The sequence below is a fragment of the Arvicanthis niloticus genome, chromosome 1 (assembly GCF_011762505.2).
Source record: "Arvicanthis niloticus isolate mArvNil1 chromosome 1, mArvNil1.pat.X, whole genome shotgun sequence".
Classification (NCBI taxonomy): Eukaryota; Metazoa; Chordata; class Mammalia; order Rodentia; family Muridae; genus Arvicanthis; species Arvicanthis niloticus.
Window position 1 is genome coordinate 117,679,198 of NC_047658.1, and position 23,896 is coordinate 117,703,093.

At 40.0% G+C, this 23,896-nt stretch overlaps 1 protein-coding gene across 1 annotated transcript; it reads left to right on the forward strand.

The window, feature by feature from the left end:
• Positions 1 to 508: 508 nt before the first annotated feature.
• On the forward strand, positions 509 to 4,188 carry LOC117698535 (secretoglobin family 2A member 1-like). The gene is made up of 3 exons (XM_034490077.2): positions 509 to 603; positions 3,225 to 3,412; positions 3,971 to 4,188. Exons 1-3 carry the CDS (start codon positions 546 to 548, stop codon positions 4,010 to 4,012), a joined length of 288 nt encoding a protein of 95 aa, XP_034345968.1. The 5' UTR covers positions 509 to 545; the 3' UTR covers positions 4,013 to 4,188.
• Positions 4,189 to 23,896: the final 19,708 nt, after the last annotated feature.

The following is a 23,896-nucleotide window of genomic DNA, read 5'->3' on the forward strand; positions in this document are numbered from 1 at the left end:
GAATAAAGAAGCTTGAGGTTTGTAAGGGAGAAAAGGTAGACAGGAAAGAAAGTGAAGGAGGAAGAAAATGAAAGATGACATTATCAAGGCAAATAAGGAGAGAAAAGGATGAGCAGAAGGGAGGAAGGGAAGAGGGAAAGGATAACACCTTAATAATCAGAACAGCAGATGATAAAATCAACCCACAGTGCTTTAATCTGCACTGGACATTAGAAGCACTTGTCAACACTTTGCTGTTGCCATTTGTCAATACAGTGGCCTCCAGAGTCTCAAAAAAAAAAAAAAAAAAAAAAAAAAAAAAAAAACCCAAAAACAAAAACCACCTGTTCCCTTGCTTTCTTCAATGGAATCAGTATTCTTTGGCTCTTTATTCTCTTATGTTTCCTGGTGCAGTGCCATATTAAACATGTGACTTGCATTCTTACTTATTGGATGAGATTAAGGTGGTTGCCTGAGCAATAAATAGAAGAACACAGGTCTCAACTCCAGAGAGTTTCCTGATTTCTGTCTTGGACAACAAACCAACCCACAGGGACTGCCTCAACATGAAGCTGGTGGTTCTGTTCATGTTGGTCACCATCCCCATTTGCTGCTATGCCAGTGGTAAGTTCTGCAGAGGGAAGAGTGCTTTTAGACCATATATTCCTACTGTGTCTTCCAGGAAGAAGTCATCATAACTGAGCACTAGTGTAAAGTGTCTGATGTAGTAATTCCATGGATCAACATTAGTTCAAATAATAAAAAGGCTGTCTCAATTGTGGGTTTGATTCCTGTGTTGGAGCTACATGTCATGTGTCAATACCATATAAAATGTCCCATTATGAAAACTTTTCTTTTAAACCCCATGGTAAGGCTCAGGTTTGATTATGAAATATTTCAGCAGTAAGGGGTGATGGTATAAATGTGCTCCCATAACACTGGACCCATATGGGTTTCCTGGAGGATGTATTCATGAGTCTCTCTAACTTCAGAATGAAATGGGGAACTTCCTAGTGTTGCTGACTCCCCACTGTAGTATCTAATGCCAGGGTAAAAAGCTTGGACATTATGTGACAGACATATGAGAGAGTGTTCTGAATTCTTTTAGTGTTCCTTTATCTACATGTTCTTTGCATTCATGCTGGTAGGGAGGGCAGCTTGCATTGTTTCTGGGGGTTTCTTCCAGTAATGAATAATGAAAGCACTCCCACCAAAACCTGATCAAAGTACAGAGAATAAGTGACTGTTGAGTGCTCAGCCCTAATTGAGATATCTATCTCATATCCTCCTCTCCAAGACTCAGGAAACACCGTGGAAGGGGGGATGAAAGATTGTAAGAGCCAGAAGTCGGAGAGAACTGCTGTAAAATACTGTCTTCTAGATATGTGGTGGGCTGTTGTACTGATGAACTGAGAGGGGCAGTGTTTGTTTGCCCAGTACTTTCACAAGATCAAGCTGACCAGGGTCATGAGGCCCTACCCCTAATGGAGAAGCTTTTGGCAAGTGATTGGATGTTGAGGGAAGAAAGGTCAATTTTCTTCAGGGTTGTGGCTCATGTTAGGTTTCCCATGGTCAAGTGGATGGCCTTATATCAGTGAAAAATGAGCAACAATAATTATACTCAGCATATTATTTTTAAAAACAAAGAAAATGAGACATGAAGTTGTGAGGAGGATGTGAGGGACATCTGCGAGGAACTGAAAGGGAGCACAGAAGAATGGATATGATTGAAAAACATAATTCATATGTGAAATATTGAAGGCTATATAATAAAAAATTCATGTTTGGGCAGCATGAATGCAAGGAACATGTAGATAAAGAACCACTAGAAGAATTCAGAACAATTTCTCATATATCTGTCATATAATGTCCAAGCTTTTTACCCAGGCATTACATTCTACAGTGGGGAAGCAGCACCACTGGGAAGTTTCCCATTTCCTTCCACAGGAAGTATATTGAAGTATAGTAGGTAAAAAGCTTCCCTATCATTTTAAGAGAAACAATCCCAGAGCAGATTTTCTGGTCTTCTGGTTCTTACAATCTTTTTGCCACTCTACTGTGATGCTTTCTGAGCCTTGGGTACAGGAACTGTGTTACACTAACTAGGGCAGGATACACTAGGATCAGATAGTCTCTGCATCTCAACTAGTTATGGTTTTCTTTAATAGTCTCTGTCTGTTGAAAAAAAAACTACAGGCAACTAAGGAATTCCAAGAGCAGGAGAAATAATTTTCCCCAGGGATAAACTCCCTGATTGGTTATCTAATACTGTGATCAGCCATGAAATCATATACATACAAGTAACACTAAATGGATAGATTAGATAGATAGATAGATAGATAGATAGATAGATAGATAGATAGATAGATAGATTATGGGACATGGAGGGGTTGGAGAGAGGAAAGGGAAAGGAAGAGATGATGTAATTATACTTTAATTTAAAAACACAAATTTAAAAATAAATATGGTCATCTGGGCAATGGTGGTACACATCTTTAATCCCAGCACTCAGGAGTAGATGCAGGCAGACCTCTGAGTTCGAGGCCAGCCTGGTCTGCAGAGTGAGTTCCAGAACAGCCAAGGCTACACAGAGAAACCTTGTCTCAAAAAAGAAAAAGAATGCGATCGTTATAAATGGCCCTAGTGCAGTGTGGTTTATAGAGTGTACATTGTTTCTATTGCCTACTTTTACTTGGTACAGGCTGAGAAAATGTGACGAGCTCAGTAAATTTTAAATAAGATTAAGACTCATTAATAGAACTAGTTCAAGTGAATCAAAGTAATGAGCTCCTTCCTGCCCCACTCCTAGCCTGGCTGCCTGAGGTCACTTCAAGTACTAGGGCTTCTGTTTATGTTGCTTTGTGATGCAGATGCTAGAGTTAACAGAGCAATGTGGATAATATTTTAGATGAAATATTTATAGGATGTTTGAACATATTCCATGATGTACTCGAGATAGTAATGAAGAATGTTTACCGTGCCCAGCAAAACAGCCTGCCATCGCTTCAGTTTCCTTGTTAGCTAAGGTTGTGTGAGATGTGGCTTAGTTGTGGTAGGATGTTAGGGGCAGACTTTGCTGTTTCAAAGTAGAATTTTATAGCTTGTATCTTCTGTCCCAGATTTGGCAATGCTCCATCATCATTGCCAATCTGTGCTTCCACTTGTACTCAAGGGCATGATTGTCATGATAGGCAAGTGCTAATGAGTTCAAACCTCCATCTACTACAAATGCCATGTCTTTCCAGGTTCTGGCTGCAGTACTGTAGATGAAGTTATCGACAAGACAATTGACCCATCTGTGTCTGAGGATGACTATCTGATATTGCTTAGTCCATATATACACACAGATTCTACTAGAGATGCTGTCAAGCAATTCAAAGAATGTTTTCTAAAACAGGATAATGAGACTCTGAAAAATGCTAAACTGATGGGGGTAACTTCTTATTTGTTTTCTTTTGTAAACTGTAATATCACTTATGTAAATGCAGAAGGAAATAACTAGCTTCCAACAGTTGTCCCCTGATTTCCACACATGTGTGGGTATACATGCACACCACACACAAATACACATACTAATTATTATACATTCTAAAAACTAATAAGAGAAAAAAGAACAAAAATACTAGCAATAAAAATTGATTTTTAGCCTGTGACGTTTTTTCTTATTTTATTAATTTTTTTATTGGACATTTTATTTATTTCCATTTCAGATGTTATCCCCTTTTCCCATTCCCCACTCCAGAAACCCCTTATCCCATCCCCCCTCCTGCTTACTCTCTGAAGTGTGCCCCACCCATCTAACCACTTCCCCCTCCCCACCCTCAAATTCCCTCACACTGGGGCATCCACACAAATACACATACTAATTATTATACAGTCTAGAAACTACTAAGAGAAAAATAAACATACTAGCAAGAAAAATTAATTTTAAACCTGTGACCTTTAAAGCACAACTCTAAATTTAAGACATCTCCTTCTTTTGGTTCTCCAGGATATAATATATAACAGCGAGAGCTGTCAAGAGTCGTCATAAACCTCCACAAGAAATTTGGCTCACAGAACTCCAGGAAACTGGCAATGGTCACTTATATTGATACTGCAAATTATAACTTTTCTTTCTTGATTCTTTATTTCTATCTATAAAGTGCAAGACAATTGTTGAAACCTCATGTGTATTTCTTTCCATTTTATTAAATTTACTGCATACAATTCTCTGTTGTGTTATTTCATAAAAATAACCTAAAAGAGCTGTGCTGTCTAACGCTTGGAGTTTTACACACACACATTTACATGCGCACACTCACAGTTAGCCATTAGGAAATGTCTGGGTGTGGGAGTGAAGAAGGAAAAGCACCTTCCTCATCAGTCATGAGTCTCCCCTATGAAAAAGCACCGTAGATGCTCTCTTCCCCTCACCTTTGCACTCACTGCACATAGCCCTCCTGAGATCCTGGGGCTTGGAGGTTGGGAGGTTGGGTAACACACCTGCTACAACCACTATTTTCACATCTTCTCCCTCTAAACTCCCTCCCCCAACACATCATTTTCTAAGAATCTTGTGCACATTAGTACTGGGCTAAGGAAATAGATTTCCTCCTTCTATTTCTTGTATGATGTTAATATACTCTGCAGTAGGAACTGAGGATGTCTGAATTTGACCAAAACAGAATATACCTAGGTAAACTCTTATTTTTAGGCTCCACTTCTGGCACATGCATGGTTTGGAAAAATGTATCTCATGAAATGCAAGGAGAGTCTGAATTAAACTATTACTTATCAAATTAAGTAATGCCAAGCAAGTCTTGTAGTTGTAATAAATGGGCTTCTTTTCCATTTGTTTTTTGGTTTTGTTTTGTTGCATTGTGTTATATTTTTTGCTGAAGATGATATGAATACAAATGAGTACTGAAAAAAGTTGCTGTGCCATCTTCAACTGTGAGTTTCCATTAGGCCAACACAGACTCAAGCCAGTATACTGTAATGACTTCCTGCTTCAGTCACTGGTTGGGGCAGTCTTTCTACTATCTGTCCTGTTTAAGGATGTAGAAGGAATTGAAATAGAAATCACAGATTTTCTCATCCTAGCACAATGTGACTGTAAGTCTCATGGATATATTTCAGATCCAGGCAATGTCTGAAAATGATGCAGATTAAAACAATCATAACTTTGTGAAACAGACCTGTACTTGGGAATGTATGTTATTTTCCTCTGCTGGTTATGTCCCTTAGTGCCGGGCTTGGCAATGAGCTCTGAAGCATCTTCCTGTGACATCTTCATGTTCTGCTGTTTGTTGAGGAAAGTCTTCCTCACTGTCTGTGGAGTTTATGAGATGTGTGGTGGATACAATACACTGGGCTTCTCGTTAAAGAGTTCCAGAAGGTTAGTACATGGGTCCTGGTCTAAGGACTGGGTCTGAGGTGTTATGACGTCTGCACTGTGCTCAGTGGAGTAGGAATGGGACTATTGTGAGCACGGACTTTGCCTACAGTCTACACTTTGGAAGAAGGCATTCTGAGCACCTACTTTCTTTCTCCTTTGTTCAGTGTGTAATTATTTATTGTCTTAAACTAGACACACTACTTACACGAGATCTCCTTGGTACTCTAAAGTTTGTTGATGTGGCAATATGTTGTTGAAATTAGAGTCACTGTGGGGAAATAATCACTTGGAGATTTTGGTCAGGTAATTGCTTGCTACTCTCCTCTATTGTGTTCATTCCTATTATCTGAATTCATATTTTTTATCAATTTATTTTTGAAAATGTGATATACTCTTTTTGTTAATTATTTTATTTATTTACATTTCAAATGTTATCCCACGTTCCAGTTTCCTGTCCATGATCCTCCAACAGCCCCTTCTACACTAAGAGGGTGCTCACCCACCTACCCACACCTATCTCACCATTCGAACACCTTCTTCTCTAGGGTATCAAGTCTCCACAGGACCAGAAAAGGCAGTCTCTGCTACATATGTAGCAGGGCCACAAACCAGCCTATGTGTGCTCTTTGGTCAGTGGCTTAGTCCCAGGGAATTCTGAGGGGTCCAGATAGTTGATACCTTTGTTCTTCCTATGGGGTTATAATCCTCTTCAGCTCCTTTAGTCCTTCTCATTACTCTTCCATAGGGGTCCCTGACCACAGTCCAATGGTTGGCTCTAAGTATCTGCATCTGTCTCTGTAAGGTATTGGTAGGGCCTCTCAGAGGACAGTAATGCCAGGCTCCTGTCTGCAAGCACCTAAATGGCATCAGCAATGGTGTCAGGGTTTGGTGTCTGCAGACGGGATGTATCCCTAGGTGGGGCAGTCTCTGAAGGGCCTTTCCTTCCATCTCTGCTCCATTTTGTTGCTGCATTTCCTTTAGACAAGGACAATTATGGATCAAAAATATTGAAATGGGTAGGTAGCTCCATCCCAAAACTAGGGGCCATGTGTATCTACTGGAGGTGGTCTTTTCAGGTTCTCTCTCCCATTTGTTGTATATTTTGGCTAAAGTCATTCCCAATGGGTCCTGGGAGCTTCTCATATCCCTGGTGTTTGGGACTTTCTAGAGGTCCCCCTCATTCCCCACCCAAACTGTTGCACATTTCTATTCATTCTACTGGCCCTCTGGGCTTCACTCCTTTTTCCTCCCATACATGGTCTTGCCCCATCTTTTGCCTCCCCATCCCCACCCAGGTCCCTCCCTCCTTCTGTCTCCTGTGATTATTTCCTTCCCCCTTCTAAGTGGGATTGAAGCATCCCCACTTGGGCTTTCCTTCTTGTTAAGTTTTATATACGTTGTGAGTTGTATTGTGGGTAGTCTGTACTTTATGGCTGATATCTAATTATCAGTGAGTACATACAATGTATGTCCTCTGGAGCATTAGTTGATATTTTCTAACTCAGGATGATATTTTCTAGCTCCATTCATTTGGCTGCAAAATTCATGATGTCCTTTTTTCAATAGCTGAGTAGTATTTCATTGTTTAAATGAACCATATTTTCTGTATTCATTCTTCAGTTGGGAGACATCTGGGTTGTTTCCAGCTTCTGACTATCACAAACAGGCCGCTATGAACACAGCAAAACATGTTCATAAGCCCTGTGGCATAGTGGGGCATATTTTGGGCATACTCTCAAGAGTGGTATTGCTGTGTCTTCAGGAAGATCTAATTCCAACTTTCTGTTCCCCTTTCTCCACAACCTTGCCAATATGTGCTGACCCTTGAGGTTTTGATCTAAGCCATTCTGATTGGGGTAAGGTAGAATCACAGGGTTGTTTTGATTTGCATTTCTCTCTTCACTACAGACTTTGACCATTTCTTTAGGTGTTTCCCAGCCATTAGAGATTCCTCTGCTCCCTTCCGCCGCTCGCCCCTCCTCCGGTCTGAGTCCTGCGGGTGAGTGCACCCTGGATTCTGCCAGACACATTCTGGGGGATCCATAGAACCCATAGCCAGCGCTAGCACGCTCCTTCTGCTGCTCGCCCCTCCTCCGGTCTGAGGCCTGCGGGTGAGTGCACCCCGGATTCCGCCAGACATATTTGGGGGGATCCACAGATCCCACAACCAGCTTTAGGTAGGAAAACCCACATACTACCCTGAGCTCATAGCTGGGCGCCCTGAGTGCTCAGAACCCAGCAGATACCCCTCCCCGCCCCCCTTCCCCCGCGCCCCTGCCGGCTAGCACCCCTTTTCTGCCCATCTCCCGGGTCTGAGTCCCGGACCAGACCTCTACCAGGTCTGCAGTTGTGTGGAACCCGGTCACCGCCTGAGACATACTGGAAGGTCCGCTCAACCCAGAGCCACAGAGGAACAACTGAACTCAGAGTGTCAGACAACATACCCTGAGATATCTAAGAGGAGACACTGCACCCAGAACAGTAGACATCTAGCTGGACTGCTACATAGGAGGCACCATATCCTGAGGCATCCTAGAGATACCACTGTAATCAGGGCAGCTGGAAAAAATCACAAAGACATCTGGACTCCTAGAAGACCAAACACAAGCGAGACAACTGGAAAGACAGGCTTCAATCAGAGACAGAAGTACAGGTAGCACTAGAATTAACCAGATGGCAAAAGGCAGGCGCAAGAACGTAAGCAACAGAAATCAAAGTTACATGGCAACATCAGAACCCAGTTCCCCCATCATAGCAAGCCCTGAACACCCCATCACACCAGAAAAGCAGGAATCAGAATTAAAATCACTTCTCATGATGATGATAGAGGACTTTAAGAAAGACATAAACAACACTCTCAAAGAACAGATAGAAACCCTTAGAGAGGAAACACAAAAATCCCTTAAGGAATTGCAAGAAAATGCAACCAAACAGGAGAAGGAATTAAACGAAACCATGCAGGATCTAAAAATGGAAGTAGAAACAATAAAGAAATCACAAAGGGAGAACACCCTGGAGATAGAAAACTTAAAAAAACGATCAGGAGTCATAGACACAAGTATCACCAACAGAATACAAGAGATGGAAGAGAGAATCTCATGTGCAGAAGATACCATAGAAAACATTGACACAACTGTCAAAGAAAATGCAAAATACAAAAAGCTAGTAACCCAAAATATACAAGAAATCCAAGACACAATGAGAAGGCCAAACCTAAGGATAATAGGAATAGATGAGGGGGAAGACTCCCAACTTAAAGGACCAGTAAATATCCTCAAGAAAATTATAGAGGAAAACTTCCCTAACCTAAAGAAAGAGATGTCCATAAATATACAAGAAGCCTACAGAACTCCAAATAGTTTAGACCAGAAAAGAAATACTTCCCGCCACATAATAGTCAAAACATCAAATGTACAAAACAAAGAAAAAATACTAAAAGCAGTAAGGGAAAAAGGCAAAGTAACATATAAAGGCAGACCTATAAGAATTACATCAGACTTCTCACCAGAGACCATAAAAGCCAGAAGATCCTGGACCGATATCATACAGACCCTAAAAGAACATAAATGCCAGCCCAGACTACTATACCCAGCAAAACTGTCAATCATTATTGATGGAGAAACCAAAATATTCCATGACATCCAAATTTACACAGTATCTCAACACAAATCCAGCACTTCAAAGAATAATTGGTGGAAAACTCCAACACAAGGAGGGAAACTACAACCTAGAAAAAGCAAGAAAGTAATCTTCCAAAAACCCCAAAAGAAGATAGTTACACAAACATATCTCCACGGATGTTAGCCCAAAAGCTTGGATTAGTGAAGACTCAACCCACAGACCACATGAAGCTCATGAAGAAGGAAGACCAAGAGGGGATGCCTCAGTTCTACTTAGAACGAGAAATAAAAATGCTCAAGGGAGCAAATAGGGAAACAAAACATGGAACAGAAACTGAAGGAGGGGCCATCAAGAGACCTTTCCACCTGGGTATTCACCCCATGTACAGCCACCTAAGCTAAACACTGTTGTGGATGGCTGGAAGTGCATAATGTGAGGAGCATGATATAGCTGTCTCCTTAGAGGTCAGCCAAAGACTAAAACACTCAGAGGACAATGTTCACAATTAACCACTGATATGATCAGGGGTTTCCCAATGGAGAACTTAGTGAGAGGACTGAAGGAGCAGAAAGGGTTATTGACCCCCAGGTGGAAAGCAACAATACCAAACAACCAGAGCCCCCCAGGGTCTAAACCACCAGCCTGGGAACACATAGGGAGGGACCCAAGACTCCAGAGGTATATGTAGGGGAGGATGGCCCTGTCAGACATAGGTGGGAGAGGAGTTTCTTGGTCCCATAAAAAAATGAATGAAAAATGAATGAATGAACACACAGTGGGGGGGGATGTGAGGGCGGGGAGGGGATAGCAAGGGGGGTAGGTGTGGTCACTGCCTCATAGAAGCATGAGGAGGGAGATGGGATAGGTTTCTGGGTGGTGGGAGGAAGTAGGCTAAGGGGATAAAATCTGAAACAAGAATACTACAACCAATTTTAAGAAGCAGGGGAAAAAAAAGTCTTCAGAACCAACATCTTTAAAAAAAAAGTCAGCCCCCTGGGGGTGGGAATTTTTTTTTCTTGATACTAAAACTTGTTCTGAGAATTGTATATTGCAGAATACACAGCCTTGGTGTATCTACTCATCAAGCATACTGAGCAGACCTGCCCAAACCTCTGATGTCCTGGAATTCCATCTGGATTCAGTGAAGACACAGCATCAGAGGCTTATCAACTTACTCTTCCCCACCTCCACCCCTCTTCTAATATCTCAACGCCCTTAATCAGCTTGAAGAAGTTAAAGAAGAGTCAGCGCCCCTATTCCCTGAGCTTGGGGACTAATGTGGTTAATAATGGTCTGTCTTTCTAGGGACAAGTAGTGGTTTTGTTGGAACAGGGGGGATTAGCTAGGACTTACTGCATAGCCATAACCTACTGGTAGAAATCTGTATAATTATTATCAAGATGAAGTTATAAATTCTTAAATGGTACAAAATTTACTTTGATCTCAAATTTAAGGTTTTCATTGGTACGAGCCTCTTATTAATATAAAAATGAGATGAATATTGATACACTCATGGGCATTGTGCCTGTATAACACATTTAGGAATACAATGCCTAGACCCAGCCCTTTTTTAACTTTTTTAACTGATTTGGGACGGTTAACCTATGAGTTAAGGGACTATAGCAAATTCATATTTTTGAGTTTATTGTTAGGGTGCTTTCCATATTTTACTTAGAAATAGCTGAGAGGAGTTAACAGAAAACAGTCCACGTTGCCTTACATGGATAGTTGGTTTTCAAAACATCAGAAGTCCATAGAACTGATGCTACAAATATTTATATATTAATGTTCATATTGATTAGAGACCTGTCTGCTCCTGACAGCTTTCTGTCGTAGATTCTAAGAAGAAATTGAGCATCCTTGGAGTTACTCCAGTTGTGTGGTAACAGCCACTAGGCAAGAATTGCCTCTCTCCATCTACAGACAAATTACTGTCCAGAAAAGGACACACATGCAGAATAGTCGACTGATTATATTTGCCTAGACAGAGTAATCAGTCCTTAGTAATCCTGCATCACCAAGGTCTGTCAGATGATTCTGGGCCAGAAGGCTGAAGATTTGATGCTCCAACGTTCAGTAGTATAGGGGCTTTTCAGGTGTTCAGAGGTCTCTATAAATTGGCTAAGTTTTAGAAGCTATGCTTTGTGCTTCCCACAATTATAGTTAACCCAGTCATTCTGGATTTCTGACGGGGTTGAAAACTTATAGCTATTTACTGTAAGAAAAAAGATTTGAGTGGATGGTCGTCAGCTGACATTCATCCTAAAGCCAGGTTCAGAACTAAATGTTTTAGTTAGGATAGATGACAGAGGTGCTGGTTAGTCAACAAAATGATAGACTGGGTATTAGGACTATCTTGTACCTCACTGGTACAAATTGGCATAATTATGCTCTAATTGTATTTTGAGAGAAAAGTTTCATTTTAACAGGAAGGGTGATGTGTAGGAGGAGCTAAGGTAGGAGGAGTACTGAGAGGAAGAAAAGGAGTAAGAAGAGGAGAAGAAGAAAGAGAGGAGAAGCTAGGTGATGAAAGAGAGAAAGAGGGGGGAGACAGGAAGGCAGATATTCATGTATCTCCACCAGTCAAAGATAGTTGTTATATCTAGGTCGGTCAGTGGGTTACACCTCTGATTGAACAATTCCAAACTTATAACGCTTATGATTAACATTATTTAAAAATATGTATAAATGCAAAAAGGAAAAGGGGGCATGGGATAGGGGTTTTCTAAGGGGGGGAATGGGGAAAGGGGATGGCATCTGAAGTGTAAATAAAATATGTAATAAAAAAAGAAAAAAAATATTCTTTAATGAATTACAAGAAAACACAACCAAACAGGTGGAGGAATTAAACAAAATCATCCAAGATCTAACAATGGAAGTAGAAACAATAAAGAAACCACAAAGGGAGACTATCCTGGAAATAGAGAACCTAGAAAAAAGATCAGGAGTCACAGACACAAGTATCACCAACAGAATACAAGAGATAGAAGAGAGAATCTCATGTTCAGAAAATACCATGGAAAACATTGACAAAAAGAAAACATTGACATCAAAGAAAACACAAAATACAAGAAGCTACTAACCCAAAACATACATGAAATCCAAGACACAATGAGAAGGACAAACCTAAGGATAATAGGTATAGATGAGGGGGAAGACTCCCAACTTAAAGGACCAGTAAATATCCTCAACAAAATTATAGAGGAAAACTCTCCTAACTTACAGAAAGAGATGTCCATAAATATACAAGAAGCCTACAGAACTCCAAACAGTTTAGACCAGAAAAGAAATACCTCCTGCAATATAATAATCAAGCCAACAAATGCACAAAATAAAGAAAAAATACTAAAAGCAGTAAGGGAAAAAGGTAAAGTAACAAATAAAGGCAGACCTATTAGAATTACACCAGACTTCTCACCAGAGACTATAAAAGCCAGAAGATCCTGGACTGATATCATACAGACCCTAAGAGAACAAAAATGCCAGCCCAGACTACTATACCCAGCAAAACTCTCAATCAACATTGATGGAGAAACCAAAATATTCCATGACAAAACTAAATTTACACAATATCTTACCACAAATCCAGAACTTCAAAGGATAATTGGTGGAAAACTCCAACACAAGGAGGAAAAATACAATCTAAAAAAAGCAAGAAAGTAATCTTCCAACAACCCTAAAAGAAGATAGCCACAGAAACATAACTCCACCGCCAATAACAAAAATAACAGGAAACAACATTCATTTTTCCTTAATATCTCTTAATATCAATGGACTCAATTCTCCAATAAAAAGACATAGACTATCAGACTGGATATATAAACATGACCCAGCATTTTGCTGCATACAGGAAACGAACCTCTGTGAAAAAGACAGATACTACCTCAGAGTAAAAGGTTGGAAAACAATCTTCCAAGCAAATGGTCCCAAGGAACAAGCTGGAGTAGTGATTCTAATTTCAAATAAAATCGATTTTCAACCAAAAGTAATAAAAAAAAGATAAAGAAGGATACTTCATACTCATCAAAGGAAAAATGTACCAAGAGGAACTCTCAATTCTGAACATCTATGCCCCAAATGCAAGGGCACCCACATACATAAAAGAAACTTTAGTGAAGCTTAAAGGATGCATTGCACCTCACACAATAATAGTGGGAGATTTCAACACCCCACTCTCAGCAACGGACAGATCATGAAAACAAAGACTAAACTGAGACACAATAAAACTAATAGAAATTATGAACCAATTGGACTTAACTGACATCTATAGAACATTTCATCCTAAAGCAAAGAATATACCTTTTTCTCAGTACCTCATGTTACCTTCTGCAAAATAGACCATATGATTGGTCACAAAACAGACCTCGACAGATACAAAAAAATTGAAATAATCCCTTGTACCCTATCATATCATCATGGACTAAGACTCATCGTTAATATAGACAAAACAACAGAAAGCCCACATGCACATGGAAATTAAACAATGTTCTACTCAATGATGACTTGGTCAAGGAAGAAATAAAGAAAGAAATTAAAGACTTTTTAAAATTAAATAAAAATGAGGACACTTCATACCAAAACTTGTGGGACTCCATGAAAGCAGTACTAAGAGGAAAACTCATAGCTCTATGTGCCCACAAAAAGAAACTGGAAAGAGCATACACTAACAACTAACAGAACACCTGAAAGATATAGAACAAAAAGAAGCTAATATACCCAAGAGGAGTAGATGGCAGAAAATAATCAAACTCAGAGCTGAAATGAACCAAGTAGAAACAAAAAGAACTATACAAAATATCAACAAAACCAACAGCTGGTTCTTTGAGAAAATCAACAAGATAGATAAACCCTTAGCCAGACTAAACAAAGGGCACAGAGACAGTAGTATCCAAATTAATAAAATCAGAACTGAAAAGGGAGACATAGCAACAGAAATTGAGGAAATTAAAAAAATCATCAGATCCTACTACAAAGGCTTATACTCAACAATATTGGAAAATCTGGGTGTAATGGACAATTTTCTAGACAGGTACCAGATACCAAAATTAAATCAGGAGCAGATAAACCATATAAAGAGTCCATAAATAAAAGAAGTCATTAAAAGTCTCCCCACCAAAAAAAATGTCCGGGACATTTTATGGTTTTAGTACAGAATTCTATCAGACCTTCAAGGAAGACCTAATACCAATTCTCTTTAAGCTATTCCATCTAATAGAAACAGAAAGAACACTACCCAATTCGTTCTATGAAGCTACCATTATGCTCATACCTAAACCACAGAAAGACCCAACAAAGAAAGAGAACTATAAACCAATATTGAATATTGATGCAAAAATACTCAATAAAATTCTCACAAACCGAATCCAACAACACATCAAAACAATTATCCATCATGATCAAGTAGGCTTTATCCCAGGAATGCAGGGATGGTTCAATATTCAGAAATCCATCAATGTAATCCACTACATAAATAAACTCAAAGAAAAAAAACCACATGGTCATCTCACTAGATGCTGAGAAAGCATTTGACAAAATTCAACATCCCTTCATGTTAAAAGTCTTGGAAAGATCAGTAAAAGCAATATACAGCAAGCCAGTAGCCAACATCAAACTAAATAGAGAGAAACTTGAAGCAATCCCACTAAGATCAGGGACTAGACAAGGCTGCCCACTCTCACCTTACCTATTTAATACAGTACTGGAAGTCCTAGCTAGAGCGATTAGACAACAAAAGGAAGTCAAAGGGATACAAATAGGAAAGGAAGAAGTCAAAATTTCACTATTTGCAGATGATATAATAGTATACTTAAGTGACCCTAAAACTTCCACCAGAGAACTCCTAAACCTGATAAATAACTTTAGCAAAGTGATTGATATAAAATCAACTCAAACAAATCAGTAGCCTTCCTCTACTCAAAAGATAAACAGGCTGAGAAAGAAATTAGGGAAATGACACCCTTCACAATAGTCACAAAAAATATAAAATATCTTGGAGTGAATCTAACCAAGCAAGTAAAAGATCTGGATGACAAGAACTTCAAGTCTCTGAAGAAAGAAATCGAAGAAGATCTCAGAAGATGGAAAGAACTCCCATTCTCCTGGATTGGCAGGATTAACTTAGTAAAAATGGCTATCCTGCCAAAAGCAATCTACAAATTCAATGCAATACCCATCAAAATTCCAAATCAATTCTTCATAGAGATAGAAAGAGAAATTTACAAATTCATTTGGAATAACAAAAAACCTAGGATAGCAAGAACTATTCTCAACAATAAAAGAACCTCTGGGGGAATCACCATTCCGGACCTCAAACTGTGCTACAGAGCAGTAGTGATAAAAACTGCTTGGTATTGGTACAGAGACAGACAGGACGATCAATGGAACAGAATTGAAGACCCAGAAATGAACCCGTATATCTATGGTCACTTGATCTTTGACAAAGGAGCTAAAACCATCCAGTGGAAAAAGGACAGCATTTTCAACAAATGGTGCTGGCTCAACTGGAGGTCAGCATGTAGAAGAATGCAAATTAAACCATTCTTATCCCCTTGTACAAAGCTCAAGTCCAAGTGGATAAAGGACCTTCACTTAAAACCAGATACACTGAAACTAATAAAAGAGAAGTTGGGGAAGACCCTCGAATACCTAGGCACAGGGGAAAAGTTCCTGAACAGAACACCAATGGCTTATGCTCTAAGATCAAGAATTGACAAATGAGACCTCATCAAATTGCAAAGCTTCTGTAAGGCAAAGGGCACTGTCAATAAGACAAAAAGACAACCAACAGATTCGGAAGAGATCATTATCAATCCTACATCCAATAGAGGGCTAATATCGACTATATACAAAGAACTCAGGAAATTCGATGCCAGACAATAAAAGAACCCCATTAAAAATGGGGTACAGAACTAAACAAAGAATTCTCAACTCAGGAAACTCGAATGGCCAAGAAGCGCCTTAAGAAATGCTGAACATCCTTAGTCATTAGGGAAATGCAAATCAAAACAACCCTGTGATACCCCCTCACAGCAGTCAGAATGGCTAAGATCAAAAACTCAGGTGATAGTAGATGCTGGCGAGGATGTGGAGAAAGAGGAACACTCCTCCATTGTTGGTGGGTTTGCAAGCTGGTACAAAAACTCTGGAAATCGGTCTGGCAGTTCCTCAGAAAATTGGATATAGCACTACCTGAGGACCCAGCTATACCACTCCTGGGCATATACCCAGAAAATGCCCCAACAAATAACAAAGACATATGCTCCACTATGTTCATAGCAGCCTTATTTATAATAGCCAGAAGCTGGAAAGAGCCCAGATGCCCTTCAACCGAGGAATGAATACAGAAAATGTGGTACATTTACACAATGGAATATTACTCAGCTATGAAAAATAATGAATTTGAGAATTTTTTATTGGATGTTTTATTTACACTTCAGATGCCATCCCCTTTCCCCATTCACCCCCCCTTAGAAAACCCATATCCCATGGCCCCTTTTCCTTTTTGCACTTATACATTTTTTTTAAAATGTTAATCAAAGGCTTTATAAGTTTGGTAATGCTCAACCAGAGGTGTAACCCACTACCCAACTTAGATATATCAACTATCTTTGACTGGTGGATATATGTGAACTGATAAGCGGATATTAGCTCAAAAGTTTGAAACAACAAAGGTTCAACTAACAGACCACATGAAGCTCATGAAGAAGGAAGAACAAGTATGGATGCCTAGGTCTTATTTAGAAGGAGTAACAAAATACCCAAGGGAGCAAATATGGAGACAAAGTGTGGGACAGAAACTGAAGAAGAGGCTGTCTGGAGACCATTCCACCTGGGAATTAATCCCATGTGCAGTCACCAAAAATAGAAGCTGATATGGAGAACAGGAAGTGCATGCTGACAGGACCCTGATAGGGCTGTCTCCTTAGAGGTCCTCCAGAGTCTGACATACCCAGAGGCAGATACTCACAGCTGACCATTGATCTGATCAAGGGTTCCCAATGGAGAAGTTAGAGAAAAGACTGAAGGAGCTGGAAGGGTTGGTGGCCCCATGAGGAGAGCAACAATAACAACCAGTCAGAGCTCCCCAGGGTCTAAACCACCAGCCTAGGAGCACATAGGGAGGGACACATGACTCCAGCTGTATATGTAGGGGAGGATGGCCTTGTTGGGCATGCATGGAAGAAGAGTTTTTGGTCCCATGAAGGCTGAACACTGAGTGGGGGGAACCTGAGGGTGGAGAGGTGGGAGTGGGGGGTAGGTGAGGGCACACCCTCATAGAAGCAGGGAGAGGGGGGATGGGATAAGGAGGTCCTGGGTGGTTGGGGTATGGGGTAAGAGGATAAAATTTGAAATGTAAATATAATATCCAATTTAAAAAGGGAAAAAAGTTGTTAGAACCAACATCTTTAATAAAATGTCAGCCCTCTTAAAAAATTATCTTGAATACTAAAAATTTGTTTTGAAAATTGTATATTGCAAAATACACAGCCTTGGTGTATCTACTCATCAGGCAAGCTGAGCAGACCTGCTCAAACCTCTGATGTCCTGGAATTTCATCTGGATGCAGTGAAGACACAGCATCAGAGGTTTATCAATTTACTCTTCCTCCCACCCCTCTTTTAATATCTCAACACGTGTAATCAGCTTGAAGAAGTTAATGAAGAGTCAGCACCCCTATTCCCTGGGCTTGGGGACTGAGGTGGTTAATACTGGGCTGACTTTCAAGGGAAAAGTAGTGGTTTTATGAGAATAGGGAGGATTAGCTAAGATTTATTGCATAACCATAACCTATTGGTAGAAATCTGTACAATTATTATCAAGATGAAGATATAATTTCTTAAATGGCATCAATTTACTTTGATAACAAATTTTAAGGTTTCCATTGGTACGAGCTTCTTATTGATATAAAAGTTAGATGAATATTGTTACTCTCATAGGCATTGTGCCTGTATAATACATTTAGGATAACAAGGCTTAGACCCAGTCCTTCTTTAAATTTCTTAACTGATTTGAGATGGTTAGCCTGTGAGTTAAGGGCCTATAGCAAATTCATGGCTCCGAGTTTATTGCTAGGGTGTTTTCTACATTTTATTTAGAAATAGCTGAGAGGAGTTAACAGACAACAGTCCAGATTACCTTACATGGATAGTTGGTTTTCAAAATGTCAGAAGTCCACCGAATTGACGTTACAAATATTTCTGTATTAATGTTCATTTTGATTAGAGACCTGTCTGCTCCTGACAGCTTCCTGTATTAGATTCTAAGAAGAAACTGAGCATCTTTGGAGTTACTCCAGTTGTTGTGAGACAGCTACTAGGCAAGAATTGCCTCTTTCCATCTACAGACAAATTACTGTCCAGAAAAGGACACACTTGCAGGATAGTCGACTGATTTTATCTGCCTAGACAGAGTAATCAGCCCTTAATAATTCTACATCACTAAGGTCTGTCAGATGATCCTGGGCCAGAAGGCTGAAGATCAGATGCTCCAAAGTTCTGTAGTATAGGGAATGTCCAGGTGTTCAGCTGTCTCTATAAATTGATTAAGTTTAAGAAGCTATGCTTAGTGCTTCCCATAATTTCAGTTAACTCAGTCATTCTGGATTTCTGACGGGATTGAAGACTTATAGTCTCATAGCTAATCCTGGCTATATACTTTGAGAATAAAGATCTGAGTGGATGGTTTTCAGCTGACATTCATTCTAAAGCCAAGAAAAAAGCCAGGTTCAGAACTAAGTGTTTTAGTTAGGAGAGATGACAGATATTCTGGTTAGTCAACAAAATGATGGACTGGGTATTAAGACTATTTTGTACCTCACTGGTACAAATTGGCATAATTATGCTCTAATTGTATTTTGAGAGAAAAGTTTTATTTTAACAGGAAGGGTGATATGTATGAGGAGCCAAAGTGAGAGGGGTACAGAGAGGAAGAGAAGGAGTAAGGAGAGGAGAAGAAGGAGAGGAGAAGCTAGGTGATGAGAGAGAGAAAGAGAGAGAAAGAGAGGGGGCATATGGAGGCAGTTGTTCATGTGTCTTCATCAGTCAAAGATAGTTGATATATCTAGGTTGGGTATTAGGTTACACTTCTGATTGAGCATTACCAAACTTATAAAGCCTTTGATTAACATTTTTAAAAAGTGTAGAAAAGCAAAAAGAAAAGGGGGCATGGGATAGGGGTTTTCCTGGGGAGGGGGGAGGGTGGGGAAAGGGGATGGCATCTGAAATGTAAATAAAATATCCAATAAAAAAGAGTATATAAGAATAAAGTTTGGGATTAGACCCCCAATAAATAAATAAATAAATAATATTAAAAAATTAAAATATATATACTGGTATAAATGATACCATGTTGAGTTTTTATAGGAATGACAATTACTGTATTTAAAGCATCTATCATTAAACCATGTGACATAAACACATGACCGAAGAATATATGCAGTGAAGAAATTCATGATTGAGAAGGAATGGAAAATCAAAAACTGAAGTTTTGGCTGCAAAAGGAAAACAGTGAGTACAGAGCTAGAGAAGAGCAGTAAGTGTTAAATTAAAATGAAATGATAGAAATTCTAAAAGGATGAAATTCTGAATTTGGAAAGAAGCTTAAAAATTAGAACAAAAATAAAGATAAGTGTTTTTACATAAATTTCCCTGAAAGGTACATGGGCCAAAGATTTGGTGTGCAAATGATTGTTTAGGAGATGGTAGAAACTTCAAAATGTGAAGCCGAGTGATACATCATATGTCATCAGAGGAGTGTGCCTTGAAAGGACTGTGGAAATATACTTAATTCTTCTTTTAATCTCCTTTGAAAGTCTATCATTAAGTGAAGTGGGAATGGGGGTGATGTCCTCCCCCACTTTTCCCTTGCCTCCTTCAGTAGTCTGTAGAGTTCGCCCAGAAATCATAAAAGAAGGAGAGCTACCCTGAGCCTCAATGGCAGGAAATTAAGTTTCACACCTCACCTGGGGAGTGCAGTCAACTTGGCCCTGATGGTGAAGGCACTGGTGAGCCAGCCCTAAGGGTATGAGAGTGGGAGAGTTGGCTCTGCTCCTACCAGGTTGCAACTCTTGGGAGAGTGGGCCCAGCTCCTCCACTGGGCAGCACAGTGGAGCTGGCTCTGCAGGTGTGGGTGCAGGTGAGCCAACCTTGTTTCCTCTCGATTGTGGCATTGGGTGGCCTAGATGGAGCAGTGTTGGAGAGCTTACCTTGGTTCTGGAAGTAAGGGAGATCCAGCAGGCTCACCAGCTCAACTAGGCTCAGATCCAGGTCTTTGAGTTGGCCCACTCCAAAATCTATATCATCTGTGATCTATTGTGGTACTTGAAAGAGCTGATCCTGTTAATCCAAAGCTGCAGGTTGTCCACAACACAGGGTAACAACAAGATAACCAGGAGGAATCCCAGTCAGGTTTCAATATTGAATCACAGAAGCCAGAGTTCTGGAGGCAGACCAGTAACTCATTGGTCACAATGAACACTTGCAATGTAAGTGTTACAATGAACACTTACAGGGAAAGATGTATAGACAGAGAGGTATATTGTGAGACTCACAGGGAAATACTACAGCTTCCACAATGACATATTTTTTATGCTTTGTGGTTTTTTATTTCTTTGTGTGTTTCTGTGTTTTTTTTTTATTTAGTGAGGGAGGTTGCAAGTGTGGAGAGTAAATACAAGAGGATGGTGAGATAAATGGAACTGACCTACAGGATGTTCACCTCACAAAGAATCAATAATAAGTGAAAAAGTTATACATATGTACACATATGTATGTATGTGTATGTATGTATGTATGTATGTATGTATGTGTTATATCATGACCATAGCCCCTCCCTCTACTCCTCCCAATTCCAACTCCAGACTGCCCCTCTCCACATATTATCCACTCCTCCTCCATTTCTCTTCAGGAAAGGACAAGCTTCTTATGAAGATCAATCAACCAAGACATAACAAGCTGAAGTAAGAATATCCTCTCCTGTTAAGACAAAATGAGGCATTCTAGTAGAAGGAAAGGGTTGCAAAGGCAGGCAACAAAGTCAAAGACAGCCCATGCTCCCATGTTCAGAATCTCAAACAAAGAACAAGCTACATGACTGTTACATAATGCATATGGCCTATGTTAGTCCAATTCAGGCCCCCTGGTTCAGTTCAGTGAAATAAACTGCAAGAGTAGGCTTTCAAGTTCAGTTAAAGCTCATACCATCTGAATCCTGTGCCCTAATAGTACAGTGTCTTCAGCAATAGGGACTTAGCTTCAGTCTGTCTCTGAGTAAACTAAGCACAACAGTAGCCTACATTACTTTGGAAGTCATTTGGATACCATCTGCACAACCCTGACAAACACCTTGAATGGAAGTTTCTCATAAATGGCTAGGCTTTTTAAACAGTATTATGGTTGCAGAGAAAATAAATAAACACACACACAAACAAACATCTATGTATGTATGTATAAAGTGAATATTAAATCCATAAATTTATAATTTGTAAAGTAAATAAATAAGTAAAATTTGAAAATAATTAAAACAACAGAATAAGAGAGTGTCAGGACTCCCGGCCCGAAGCACCGGTTTCCTTCGGTCTGGGCCCGAGCACTGAGTGGATCCCGGGTGACAGCTCTGCCCCAAATCTCACAGAACCCAGAGGAAGCCAGCCTTCCAGGTGCTCTAACCACAGCAGTATTTTGGGTAAAGAGACATTAACACCTGCCTCAAATGGAGAGTAACTGGGACCCACTAGGACCCAGGAAGTCACTCCTAGCCTGGAGCACTGAATCCTACCTGTCTGTGCCTAAGCACTGAGAAGATCTTGGGCCCCAGCTCTAACCCCAGTAGTAACACCCACCCCACACAGTTCTGATACAACCAAAATAATATGAAAGACAGGCTCCAGTCAGGGACAGGGCAGGTAGCACTAAGGAGATCCAGATGGTGAGAGGCAAGCACAAGGACATAAGCATCAGCAACCCAGGGTACTTGGCATCATTAGAACCTAGTTCTCCCACACAAGAAAGTCCTGAATTCCCCATATCACTAGGAAAGCAAGATTCAGATTTAAAATCACTTCTAATGATGATGATATAGGACTTTAAGAGGGAGATAAATAACACTCTCAAAGAATTTGAGGAGAACACAGGTAAACAGATAGAAGACCTTAAAGAGGAAGCATAAAAATCCCTTAAAGAATTACAAGAGAACAAAACCAAACAGGTGAAGGATTGAACAAAACCATCCAGGACATAAAAAGGGAAGTACAAACAATAAAGAAATCACAAAGGGAGACTACCCTGGAAATAGAAAACATAGGAAAGAAATCAGAAGCCATAGATACAAGCATCATCAACAGAATACAAGAGACAGAAGAGAGAATCTCAGGTGCAGAAGATACCATAGAAAATATTGACACAACTGTCAAAGAAAACACAAAATGTAAAATGTTCTTAACACAAAAACTACTGGAAAATTGACTAGTATTAAGTGTGAGTAATAGCTTGGAACTGAGTGAAGAAACAGGCGTCCCTGTTGAGAGCAACTAGCTAACAATTTCTGTGGTTGAGTTCTCATTGGAAGAGTAAGTCCACTTCAAGAGTAGTTGGAGCTGGTCTTCACCTTGAGGAAGCAGTGGCTTGCTCCAGGAAGCCACTTTTGGCCAGTATGCCTAATTAGGGAGAAGACTGTTGTTTCTATTTCTATTCTACATGCACCAAAGGTGACAGCTGCCCATTCTGTCACTGTGAAGCTGCACTAGGAAATGAAAATGTCTGTACCCCATGGCAAGAAGGCCGTTGTTTTCGACGGGCGTGCAGATTTCGCCACATGGAAATTGACAAAACAAGGAAGTGAAATTCCTTGCTACTGGGAAAATCAGCCAACGGGATGTCAGGAACTAAATTGTGCTTTCCATCACACCAGAAGTTGTTTATCCAGGAAATCCAGGACACAATGAGGAGACCAAACCTAAGGATAATAGGTATAGATGAGAGTGAAGATTCCCAACTTAAAGGGCCAATAAATATCTTCAACAAAATTATAGAAGAAAACTTCCCTAATCTAAAGAAAGAGATGCCCATAAACATACAAGAAGCCTATAGAACGCCAAATAGACTAGACCAGAAAAGAAATACCTCCCGTCACATAATAATAAAAACGCCAAGTGCACAAAACAAAGAAAGAATATTAAATACAGTAAGGGAGAAAGGCCAAGTAACATATAAAGGCAGACATATCAGAATTACACCAGACTTCTCACCAGATACTATAAAAGCTAGAAGATGCTGGACAGACATCATACAGACCCTAAGAGAACACAAATGCCAGCCCAGGCTACTATACCCAGCAAAACTCTCAATTACCATAGATGGAGAAATCAAGATATTCCATGACAAAACCAAATTTACACAATATCTTTCCACAAACCCAGCATTACAAAGGATAATAGCAGGAAAGCTCCAATACAAGGAGGGAAATTATACCCTAGAAAGAGCAAGAAAGTAACCCTCTTCCAACAAATCCAAAAGAAGATAGCCACACAAAGATAATTTCACCTCTAATAACAAAAATAACAAGAAGCAACAATCACTGTTCCTTAACATCTGTTAACATCAATGGACTCAATTCCCCAATTAAAACACATAGGCTAATGGACTGGATACATAAACAGGACCCAGCATTTTGCTGCATACAGGAAACCCACCTCAGTGCAAAGACAGACTCTACCTTAGAGTAAAAGGCTGGAAAACAATTTTTCAAGCAAATGGTCCTAAGAAACAAGCTGGAGTAGCCATTCTAAAATCTCCAGCCCGAGAACACAAAGCGGGGGACTCATGGCTCCACCTGTATAGGTAGTTGAGGGTGGCCTTGCCAGGCATCAGTGGGAGTGGACAGCCTTGGTACCTGAAAGTTTGGATTCCCTGATGTTGGGAA

Excerpts from the sequence above, each read along its gene's own strand:
- LOC117698535 (XM_034490077.2), top strand. The coding sequence starts at position 546 with ATGAAGCTGGTGGTTCTGTTCATGTTGGTCACCATCCCCATTTGCTGC. Across the intron at positions 604-3,224 it reads CATTTGCTGCTATGCCAGTG|GTTCTGGCTGCAGTACTGTA; the intron begins GTAAGTTCTGCA and ends ATGTCTTTCCAG. Across the intron at positions 3,413-3,970 it reads AAAATGCTAAACTGATGGGG|GATATAATATATAACAGCGA; the intron begins GTAACTTCTTAT and ends TTGGTTCTCCAG.